At 34.5% G+C, this 11,456-nt stretch overlaps 2 protein-coding genes across 2 annotated transcripts; one reads left to right on the forward strand and one right to left on the reverse strand.

Moving 5' to 3' along the window:
• The first annotated feature begins 572 nt into the window (after positions 1-572).
• On the forward strand, positions 573-4,039 carry LOC122593866 (ABC transporter G family member 1-like). The gene is made up of 7 exons (XM_043766319.1): positions 573-911; positions 1,676-1,755; positions 1,885-2,352; positions 2,462-2,548; positions 2,642-2,764; positions 2,841-3,035; positions 3,132-4,039. The coding sequence occupies exons 1-7, from the start codon at positions 629-631 to the stop codon at positions 3,894-3,896; spliced, it is 2,001 nt and encodes a 666-aa protein (XP_043622254.1). The 5' UTR covers positions 573-628; the 3' UTR covers positions 3,897-4,039.
• A 2,052-nt stretch (positions 4,040-6,091) lies between these two features.
• LOC122594086 (UDP-glycosyltransferase 85A8-like) lies at positions 6,092-10,353 on the reverse strand. Its single transcript, XM_043766563.1, has 3 exons — positions 9,846-10,353; positions 6,599-7,176; positions 6,092-6,442 (listed from the first exon to the last, which is right to left on the reverse strand). Exons 1-3 carry the CDS (start codon positions 10,351-10,353, stop codon positions 6,092-6,094), a joined length of 1,437 nt encoding a protein of 478 aa, XP_043622498.1.
• Between the last annotated feature and the right edge of the window lie 1,103 nt (positions 10,354-11,456).

The following is an 11,456-nucleotide window of genomic DNA, read 5'->3' on the forward strand; positions in this document are numbered from 1 at the left end:
TTGTGTAGGGCTAAAAGTTGTTGTGTATGGATCATTTCCTTAATAAAAACGGAAGTACGGGAGTGCTTGCAGACTATAGTAGTTTTGTGTCATTATATGTTCCGGAGCGAAACCCGGGCACAAAAACTGGTTCATATTTATAACTCCTTTCTAATTTCTGCTATCATTGACCACATCACAAAACTGACTGGCCAACATCATCCCCACAACCGATTATCATGAATATAAAAAGGCGCAGCCCTTAACTTGAGACATTTTTTATATTGACTCCAACATAGTCAATAAAGTATACGTTTCAATAAACGTTGAATCCAGGAACCTCGTTTGGGTTTTTCCTTGTTAGTCATAAATTCCCTTTTTCTTTCTTTAATGGCAAGGTATCACATTATTAATATTACTATTCTCATATATATTGTCCTAAACCATCAAAGATTGAATCATGTACTTCTTTCCTAGTAACAACTAACAAGTAGGCAGGCGGCCATAAAACTCTAACAAACAGACTTCTGTGTATATATATATATATCTTATAACCATGCAGTACTGTATTTAAACAAATTAAGTCGCTCTTAGCTATATATATATTGGAAAAAATATAGTTGACATTCCTTAATTTAACGTGTGTAAAATGGTACATTCTGCATTTTCTTTGTCAATAGCAATACAGAACCCTCAAGAGGAGCAGATCATCACATCCCCTGCACCATCATATCCTAAAAGAGAAGTTGAGGGTGAAGCCGGTGTGTCGTTAACATGGAAAGACCTGTCGGTTACGGTCATGGATGGAAAACACGGCAGAAGTAGCCGGTCTATACTTCAGGGAGTAACGGGTTATGCAAGGCCAGGGGAAATCCTGGCAATCATGGGTCCTTCTGGTTCTGGCAAATCCACCCTCCTTGATGCCTTATCAGGTACTACTATATATATATATATATATATATATATTCGTGATACTGAAACTAATTACTCTTCCGTCTCATTAGAGTGATAAGTGTCCTAGTTTGACTTTTTGAGTCTTTTTTCTCTAACTTTGACCGTAAATATTTTAATTTTTGTTATATAACACTTGATATAACATACATGAATTGATTGAGTTTTAAATGCACTTTTCATTGATATAACTTTTATCAACCAATATATAGTGCAGACAAAGATATTTACGGTCAAAGTCAGAAAAAAAAGACTCGACCAGTCAAAAATAGAACATTTAAAATGGGACGGAGGGTAAATCTGTGGTGTTCTCATAAAATTTGTATATGTATCCAAGAAAGATTTGAAATTACTCAATATAGTGCTTTTATGTAAAATTATTTGCTAACATTGGGTAACAAGCTTCATGATTTACATCCAAAAAGGGCTTAGCTATTATGAAGTTTATGATGTAAATCCGCAAAGTTTGTCAAAGTTTATTAGCAGTGAAAACTGATGAAATATATGGCAGCTTAGCTTTGGTAAAAATTGAGCATGTGACTGTTTACTAGCATTCACTTATAAGTTGTCCTGCCTATATGAAAGCTTGTCTTTTGAGCGTTTTCGGGGTGCAACTAAAATCTGTTAACCAAAATAGAAATCACACTGAACTTTGTTCTTTTTATACGCAAATTACTTCCGTTTCACAATGAGTAGTTGTTTCTCTCCATGAGATGAAGAAGATGATTTTATTGAATATATACAGGGAGACTCGACTCCAATGTAAAGCAGAGTGGTGATATTTTGATTAATGGATTCAAGAAAAGACTAGCATATGGAACATCGGTGAGTGAAATATGTAAAAAAAATATAACTACATTTTGCTAAACACATGGCCTTATTTATAGTGAATAGCACTAATTAAGAGAATAGGGTGTCATTCAAATATGAATTATGATTTTTGAATACACGCAGGCTTATGTAACTCAAGACGATACACTCATTACAACACTTACTGTCCGAGAAAGTGTCTACTATTCTGCACAACTCCAGCTACCAAATTCCATGTCAAAGGCCGAAAAAAGGGAGAGAGCTGAAATGACCATAAGAGAGATGGGACTTCAAGATTCTATGGACACGAGGATTGGAGGAGGTTGGGGAGCTAAAGGCCTAAGTGGAGGCCAAAAAAGACGAGTTAGCATCTGTATTGAGATCATAACTCGTCCTAAGCTTCTGTTCCTTGATGAACCGACGAGTGGCCTTGATAGTGCCGCCTCATACTACGTGATGAGCAGGATTGCAAGGCTTGATCATCACCAAGGCAGGACCATCATTGCATCCATACACCAACCTAGCACTGAAGTGTTTGGGCTTTTCCATAATCTTTGCCTACTTTCTTCTGGTAAAACAGTTTATTTCGGGCCCACAAGCTGTGCAAATGAAGTAATTAAACTGAACATATACTCTTCAATCTTTATATATATGGTTTTCTTTAGCAAAAACACGAATTTATTCAGATAATCAGCTAATTTATCTTGTTTAATTAATGCAGTTTTTCGCTTCAAATGGCTTTCCTTGTCCCACTTTCCAGAATCCATCAGATCACTTTCTAAAAACAATAAACAAGGATTTCGATGAGGTAAAATCATTGCCAAACGCAGTTTTTACACTATTAATATTGATTATTGTATGTGATTCAAACTTCAAAGAATATCGCTGTTAAATTTTATAGGATATGGAAGGCTCAAACAGAAGGATATCTACCGAGGAAGTAATTAGTACCTTAACAAATTCATACGAGTCATCTGTGGCCAGTGAAGAAGCTAAGAATAGAGTTGCTGATATATGCAAGAAGGTGAGCTAAGATGCAATCGAATGATTGTAACAACTATATATAAGTGAAGATGAATAATTTCATGAGAATTTTTCAGGGAGATGGAACAGTAGAGATAAAGAAAAACCATGCTAGTTTTTCAACTCAATGCTTTGTACTCAGCAGGCGGTCTTTCATCAATATGTACCGAGATCTTGGCTACTACTGGTTGCGGCTTGCTATATATCTAGCATTGTCCTTAGGTATTGGAACACTCTACTATGATGTTGGCTCAAGTTCCACTTCCATTCAGGTGAAAACATTATTTATATTTTATTTTGAACTGTTGGACTGATCTAATGATAATTGTTCTTAGTTAGTTAATTTGTATATGTACTAAATTTTGCAGGCTAGAAGTTCCATGTTGATGTTTGTGGCCACATTCTTAACATTTATGGCCATTGGTGGATTTCCCTCATTCGTAGAGGATATGAAAGTTTTCGAACGTGAAAGATTAAATGGGCATTACTCAGTTGGAGCTTTTGTGATTGCCAACACGTTATCGTCAACACCATTTTTGTTTCTAGTTTCAGTGATTCCAGCAGTATTAGCGTATTACCTTACAGGACTACGTGAAGGCTTTAATCACTTTGCATATTTCACAATCGTACTTTTTTCATGTATGATGCTAGTTGAGAGCCTAATGATGGTTGTGGCAAGTCTTGTACCCAATTATTTAATGGGAATCATTATAGGCGCTGGGATCCAAGGCATGATGATGTTAGCGGGTGGATTCTTTCGCTTACCTAATGATTTGCCAAAACCATTCTGGAGATACCCAATGTTCTACATTGCATTTCATAGGTATGCATTTCAAGGATTCTACAAGAACGAGTTTAAAGGACAAGTATACACATATAGCGAAGGCGGTGTGAGAGAAATCGTGTATGGAGAGGATGTGTTAAAAGAGAAATGGCAGGTTGAAATGGGTTACTCAAAGTGGGTTGATTTGGTGATCATATTAGGGATGGTGGTGATCTATAGACTTACTTTTTGGCTTATAATCAAGATTGTTGAGAAGGTTAAATCTCGTATGAAGGGTTTGACGTTTCTAGTTCTTGCGAATGAGACCAAGCGAGTGACGGTGAATCCTCTTGTCACACCTTCCCATTAAGTATGTCATCGTATTTGTAACACAAAAAATAGAGTTTCGTGACTTTCTGTGAAAGTAAATAGATTTTGTTTCAAATTGTACTTTTAGGTTGGATATAGTATATCTATGTGTCTCTTCGCAATGGAAACAATGACATCATACATAACATCATTATATAGAATAGTTAGAGTTTGTGTGATTTGTTTCTTTCTCTGCAACAAACCGAGTTTATTATAAGTTCAGCTAACCCAATAGAGCCTTTAGCAGGAGCAACTAAAGACACATTGAACATGTCGATAGATAAACCAGATGCAATGTGTATTGAATCCTGCCCCTTCCATATCAACCCCATGATGATGAAACTTGCTAAGCCCCTTCACGGTAAGGGCTTCCGCATCTCCTTTGTCAATAGTCAACACCGACTTCAATCATAACCGCTTGCTCCTACAATGAGGTCCTTCCTCAATGATCAACGGATTTTCGTTTCTATTATATTTCTAATAAAGGCCTTCCACCATGATGTTAACAATTGATATAGAAAATAGAGGCTTATTATTATTACAAACAAGATAATAAGGCATTAGAAAGCCTTCAAGGAGAGAATTCAAACCGAACACTTGTTGGGAATATACAGTAGAACAAACGAAAACAGGATATATAATTCAATCTCCGTAGGCGTGTAACACTATCAGATTGAATCAATTTGGTGGTTCACCCTAAATTACTCAATCGGATACAATCAGATATTAGAGAATTTTCTGTTTGTTTTTGTGTTTGAGAATGTGTGTGAAAACGAGAGAGAATTCTATGAGAATTCGTAACAACAAAATAATGAAATCAGGGGCCATTAACAGCCTTTATGGCAATTAAATTCGACTTTGCAAAGTTGGAAAAATTCATATAAGCGTGTACTCCGCACCACCATACTTATATGATGTATTATTATGACTAAAATTACCAATTACCTCAATTACACTAAAGTACCAACAACACTACATTGTGAATGATTGTTATTTTTGTTACAATTATCATAGCCTATATTTATAGAGAGTCTAATTAGCTAAATTAGGAAATAAAATCATGGTTGAGAAATTGCTTGATTCTTCGTATATAGCCCAAGTCGTAATCTTCTATTACGGGAAGTGATGTCAATTCTGATTCCGACAATTTTTTCTTCTTTCTAACACATGATGCTAATGCAACCGAGTCACTCAAACTCATTTTCCTAAGCCGAATTGAAATTGGAAACTTTATGTGAACTGATTACTAGGCTTGATGGTGTCAAGGGGCCCAAGATATCGGATGGGTGCATCACCTTTTCACTTAAAAGTTGTTGATAGGTTTGGGTTGTCTGTATAAGACTATTACCTCATTTTTGGTTCACAAACTTTGATAATATATAAGCTTGTTTAGTTGTTCGATCGATGGAAACTAATTCACTTGAAACAAAAAGATTTCTTGTATTTGAAGGAATTAGATTCCATCAACTTATTATATTTAGACCCCACATTCCTTTCCACAATTTGGTCATGCCTCTTCGGCTATCTTTGTCTCATCCCCTCATGCCTAACCCATGCCTTGACCTTGGCAGTTGGGTTGACGCAAGGCATGGGCCATGCATAAACCTATGCTTTGACCATTGTCATCATCCTTAAAAATAATTATTAGTATCAGGGTAGGTCAATTATTTCATATTCTAAGATCATTAATGACAACACAAAGCATTCTAAAACTCATTATTTCCAAGAGAATGACTACTTAATTTACCTTAGATCTAAAGGTAAATGATGGATAACTATAAACAGTCTTAATCCATGTTGGTGGTATTAAAATAATGAAAGAAAAGATCATGGACCAGAGGTTTCTTTTTAGGTTAAGCCTTTTCAACTAATCACTAAGTTAGATTAGCACGATCAATAGAGTTTAATATAGTGACGGATCTCACACTATCTTATGGAGGGAGCAATATGAAGATGTGTCCTTATTAATACATGCATACACTAATAAAGGTTGGAAGTTGTATATACAATTACGAAAAAAATTAAAGTTTTATACTTATAATATATATTTTTACAATTAACTAGTAAGTTAACCAACTAATCAAAGTTTAGTGTAGTTTGATGCACTAATTCCTTGATAGAAACAAGAACTATGACATCCAAGCGAACGTGAGCAAGACTTTTGAAGGAAAAAAAACAGCGGGAACAACACTGTGACTAATTTTTCAAGAGAACATTGTTGATTAATCTATCAAAGTTGAGATAGGATGATCCACCAACATCAACGGCTTCTTTGGCTTTCCGTTTCCATTCTAAAGACTTGCTTCTCATTGTCTTCCCTTTCTCTCCATCCATCATCTCCCTCACTTGATTTTCAACCTCCTCCCTCTTGACATCCGTATCGATTTCCATACCAATTTCCCATTCTATACAACAATACCGACAATTCGTCTGTTGTTCGGCAAAAAATGGCCAACAAACCATTGGAATACCACAACTAATACTCTCGATAGTCGAGTTCCATCCACAGTGCGTCAAGAATCCTCCTATTGCCCGGTGCTTCATAACCTTGATTCATAGATCAAACAACAACATTTAATTGTCAAGGTTTTAAATACTATGCACATCATATCCAACAAGATAATGATTTGTTTTTAACATTTCTCTACAAAACCTTATTTTTACCTAAAAAACATGCATGATAATTATTATATGAATTATTACCTCTTCTTGAGGGCACCAACTAGTGACCATGCCTCTCTCTTTGGTCTCATACACGAACTCTGGCGGCATCATGGCTTCATTGCCTCCAACAATGTCAGGTCTGGTTATCCACAAGAAATCCTTCTTGCTATTTCCGAGCCCCCATCCGAACTCAATCAGTTGTTCTTTTGTCATCACAGTAATACTTCCAAAGTTTACGTAAACAACCGAGCCAGGTTCTTTTGTGTCGAGCCAACTAATGCAACTAACATCTTCCTTCCATAGGTTGGATCCAACGTTTTTAAGTTGTTCGTTGTGAACATATTGTTGCATCATGTGTAATGGGCCTATGGTGAAGATATTTGGATTCAAAGCTAGTAAGGGTTTAACCCTATCTTGTTCCAAGGCGTCGAATGTGTTAAGAATAATCGCCGATCCTCTTGGGATTGCAGCAGTGTCCTTGATAAGAGTGTTGAGCATGATGTCGTTTTCATCTGTGGTTCGAATGAAGCTCGGTATGTCCTTTAACTTTATGTTACTCATCCCAGGAATCCAATCCAAGGTTTTTTCTAAATAACCGTTTGTTATATCACTCAAATCTATAATAAAGTGAAAGTTAAAATTCAAATCCTCACTCACGTAAAATATTCAATTTAAAATAAATGTCATACATTACACCACATATTTCAATGATGTTGGTTCAATGTCACATGACAGATTTAGATCTAGACTAGATCAATCTCATTATTAATAAAGGATCATTTACATGAATGGTCTGAGATATTGTTGGTTTTATATCTAGATTTTAAGAATACGCTGTTTATCCCCCTACTATTTAATTTTGCACTCGGAAGATACACGGCTCAAACGGTCTTTACTTTCCCGTTAAGCCAACCCACATCCGCGACACGTGAAGTATGAAGTTAGTGATTTACAATATACTTCAATCCGTGTAATCTAGGGATGTGCAAATGGCCCGACCCGACCCGTGAAAACCCGGCCCGACCCGTGACCCGCGAATGCATTAAAATCAAAACCGTGACCCGGCCCGTGAAGGTCCGGGCCGGTTCGGTTCGGTTCGGGTACAGGTGGGTCGCGGGTTTCCTTCACTTTTTTTTGGTTTTTGCCTTCACCTGACCCGGCCCGACCCGCGTGACCCGTGACCTGCGAAAACCACAAATGCGTGACCCGTGACCCGGCCCGTTTGGGCTTCGAGCGGGTCGGTTCCGGGTCGGGCGCGGATCAACGATTTTTTTGCTCATCCCTAGTGTAATCTATTGTTATTGTTATTACCTTATTTTATAAAACTATATTTACTAAATATCATAATTTTAAAAAATCATTATTAATGATTATTATATGCCAACATCTCCTCCCCTAGAATCCCAAAGAGACCCCAAATGGCCACTTGATCTAAAAATTATTTTACACATATTATATATTTAAGGTCAAAATTTAAAAACAAGACTTTGAATATTAAAAATGTAACACTTCTGATGGAACGAAAAAAGTAAATAATAAGAGTAAATACACGCATAGTATCTGAAGTATAATGAAAGTCATTGGTTACATATCTCATGTAGGGTGACTTAACAGAATAACAGGCAATTGATGGCCGTAGGTATCATCCAAGCGCAAAATTGAAGGATTGATAGTACAATTTTTAAGCTCTATTAAGATAGTTTAGGTATCATTTGTACCAGATATAATTAAAAAAAAAGGTATAATAATCATCTCAAAGATGTCATATATAATTAATTTATGGACTAACTGCTTGTAAAATACTTTAACCTGATTCAGGCTTAAATTATAAAAGTTTTAATGTAAAGTAAGAAACTGGTAATAATTATATATATACTAAAACATATAAATGTACAAGTTCTTTATGCATGAAAATGTACGTACAAATTCTTATAGCACATAACAATTCTTAATTATCAATTTTCAATTTAACATCCTAAAGTTTTATCTTTTAACTTTTACCTAACATCAATATTTTTGTTTTCATTTTTTTGACATTAAATTTTTAGGCTCTCATGTTTTCATTAAACAACTTTCACATAGTTACGGTTTTACGTTTAAATATTTGGTTTTGATTATTTTCATCTGTCTTTATATATATATATATATAACATTTTTAATATGTAATAACTTTCATCATCGCTACGTCTTATGTTCATGTAACATTTAAAGCATTTATATAGTTATTGTTTATATTTCTATATAACTTATTATTCTTTTACATTTTCCTATTGTTATTGTATGTTTAGTTTTTGTTTTTAAATTTGGGTTTGAATAATTGACATAAATTTGGATCAAAACATTATTGTGTAAAAAATTGTATTTTACGACAAGTCGCGAGTATAATACCTCTATAGTGTCATCTATAATGGGATGGTGGTCAAGCTGCCATTTAGTTTTATAATTTTTATTTCATTTTGATCGAGTTAAATAAAAGAAAGGGTCTAGTGACACGTTTGGCTATGTCAATATGTCATCTCATTATCAACAAAAGCTTTCTTGTATATATTTATCTATCTATGGGTTTTCTTCATTTCACAATTTCATACGAAACACACCAAACTTTTTTACTTAATTACGAACAAACAAAAACCAAAAAAAAAATATAGGTTTTGCGTAGTGGTGGCCGGTGTGTGTTTGAAATTGGTTAATATAGGTTTTGCACATCTACGGATCATTTCAGTGTTTTTTACGAGAAAATGAAAGAAGTTTTCACTTCTAGAAAACAAATGAAAAATTTTAAAAACGCATTTAAAACTTGAAAATGAAAAATAAATTGAGGTTTTCAAAATTTAGTAAATAGAAAATAAAAAGTGGAGAATAATAAATAAAAAAGTGTTCTAATTTTTCAAAATTTAAGGTTTTAATTTAAAAAACTTTGATTTAAACGCGTTTTTTGTTTTCTATATTTTTTTGGAAAACAATGGGTGTTTTCGTCAACTAAAAACACCATTAGTATCCAAAAAATTATAAAGAGTACGTGGTTTCATTAAAAGTTCATGCATCATATGCATGCCTAGAAGGCTAGAACTATTCAAGAATCAAGATAGATACATGTAAAGAAAGAATATATAGTAGAATACTTTTCATGAACGAACTTTATATAGATTTGAGACAAAAATATATGTGTGTATCATGCATGGCTTAATTAGAGGCACTTCCATATTAATAATTAATGTATCATCCAGGTTTTATATATCTTTTTAACCAAAACTAATTAAAAGACTTCCAATTTATAATTACGTACCTTTGAGGGGAGTATAACCCCTTTGAACAAGATCACGGTAGTGAGTGTAAGCCAACAACCCACAAGCACTTGTGGTCCAAAACAGAACCTCTGGCAACCCAAACCTCTCAGCCGCTTCAAGTGTGAAGCTCATGCCCCCATCCGAAATGATACCACTCACTGGGGGCATCACCTCATTAAGCTTAGTAATGAGATCACAAAAGGGTTCCAAACTATGCTTAGGAACGGATTCACATATGGCAGGGATAGACTGGGTGGCTTCCGCATCGGAAGGTGGAAGGCCATCAGGGATCGAGTAGAAACGAAAATCGATCAGGCCGTCGAGAGAAGAAGTGCCGCGAGATTGAAGCAAACGGTTATGGTTGTGATGGGTGTTCACGAATGAGATGTGGAAGCCCTTGGAATGAAGGAGCTTAGCTAGTTTCATCATTGGGTTGATGTGGCCTTGGGCTGGGTAAGGAATACATACCACATGTGGTTTGTTAGTAGTATTTGTTATGGAACCCATATTTTGTGTTGCAGTATATATCTATTTGCCTGGCTATAACAAGGTGATATGATATATAGTGGTGTGGAATGCGGCCAATACTCGGGTTAAGGTGATATTTGTAGTAAGAGTTTAATTTACTCGTACTATATAATTATCTACTATCATATATAGAGAACAGGAAAGATGAATTTCGAAAAAAAGTTATACATTTAATCTATACTTTATTTTTCACAATTATAAAATTAACAAAATATTAATTGGAGAATTGAAGTTTCGATATTATAATAGCAAGTTGTCCGTCCATGCAGTAGATCAATCGATGGTGCCTGCGACGATAAGGTGATGGTGTCGAACGATGGTGGTGGTGATGAAGATGATGGAGGTGACGAGAAGATAAAATGATTAATAAACAGTATATTAATTAATGAAATGAGTTTTTTTTTATAAAATAAGGATAAGTATCTGAGAATGTAAGGAACCATACACGAATGTCATGTTGTAATAAACTACATGAATGTTTAGTTATTGTAGGTAATGAACTTTTAAATTTAAATTATTGGATTTATCTGACCAATCAAATTAAAATCTATAAGTGACAACGAATTATATGGTTGTCACATGAGGAGTGATATATCTACAACAACATTTAGCCGTTTACAACAATGCATGTTTTATACAGTTGTACAGTACTGTACACTATAAGATGTACATTTGTAGATGACAAAAAGTTATTGTAGATATATCAGTCCCCTTGTCACATATGCCGGTGCATCCAATTAAGTGGGACTCGAAAGTTTATTACATATAATAATAAACATCGGAATAGATCATTACACACGATAAATATGTGTGTATAGTTACATTCTCATGTATTTATATTTTAAATATCTCAAAATCAAAATCTGAATGACGAAAAATGAGGAAGCAAATTGCTTTATTAGGAAGCAACATTTGTTTCTAACAGAAACGCAATGTAATATTATATTACATCATAAAGTATAAAATATTATTAAACATTATTTGAATAGTATTTATATATCTTTAACATGATTTTATATTAGGTTTTTCTTTCTATTAGTTATTGAATGCGGGTTCTGTATCGCAAGTTCGATTAAAAAATA

The sequence above is a fragment of the Erigeron canadensis genome, chromosome 3 (genome assembly GCF_010389155.1).
Source record: "Erigeron canadensis isolate Cc75 chromosome 3, C_canadensis_v1, whole genome shotgun sequence".
NCBI classification, from domain to species: domain Eukaryota; kingdom Viridiplantae; phylum Streptophyta; class Magnoliopsida; order Asterales; family Asteraceae; genus Erigeron; species Erigeron canadensis.

Excerpts from the sequence above, each read along its gene's own strand:
- LOC122593866 (XM_043766319.1), top strand. The coding sequence starts at position 629 with ATGGTACATTCTGCATTTTCTTTGTCAATAGCAATACAGAACCCTCAA. Across the intron at positions 912-1,675 it reads CCTCCTTGATGCCTTATCAG|GGAGACTCGACTCCAATGTA; the intron begins GTACTACTATAT and ends GAATATATACAG. Across the intron at positions 3,036-3,131 it reads CAAGTTCCACTTCCATTCAG|GCTAGAAGTTCCATGTTGAT; the intron begins GTGAAAACATTA and ends TAAATTTTGCAG.
- LOC122594086 (XM_043766563.1), bottom strand. The coding sequence starts at position 10,353 with ATGGGTTCCATAACAAATACTACTAACAAACCACATGTGGTATGTATT. Across the intron at positions 7,177-9,845 it reads GGGTTATACTCCCCTCAAAG|ATTTGAGTGATATAACAAAC; the intron begins GTACGTAATTAT and ends ACTTTATTATAG. Across the intron at positions 6,443-6,598 it reads GTTGGTGCCCTCAAGAAGAG|GTTATGAAGCACCGGGCAAT; the intron begins GTAATAATTCAT and ends CTATGAATCAAG.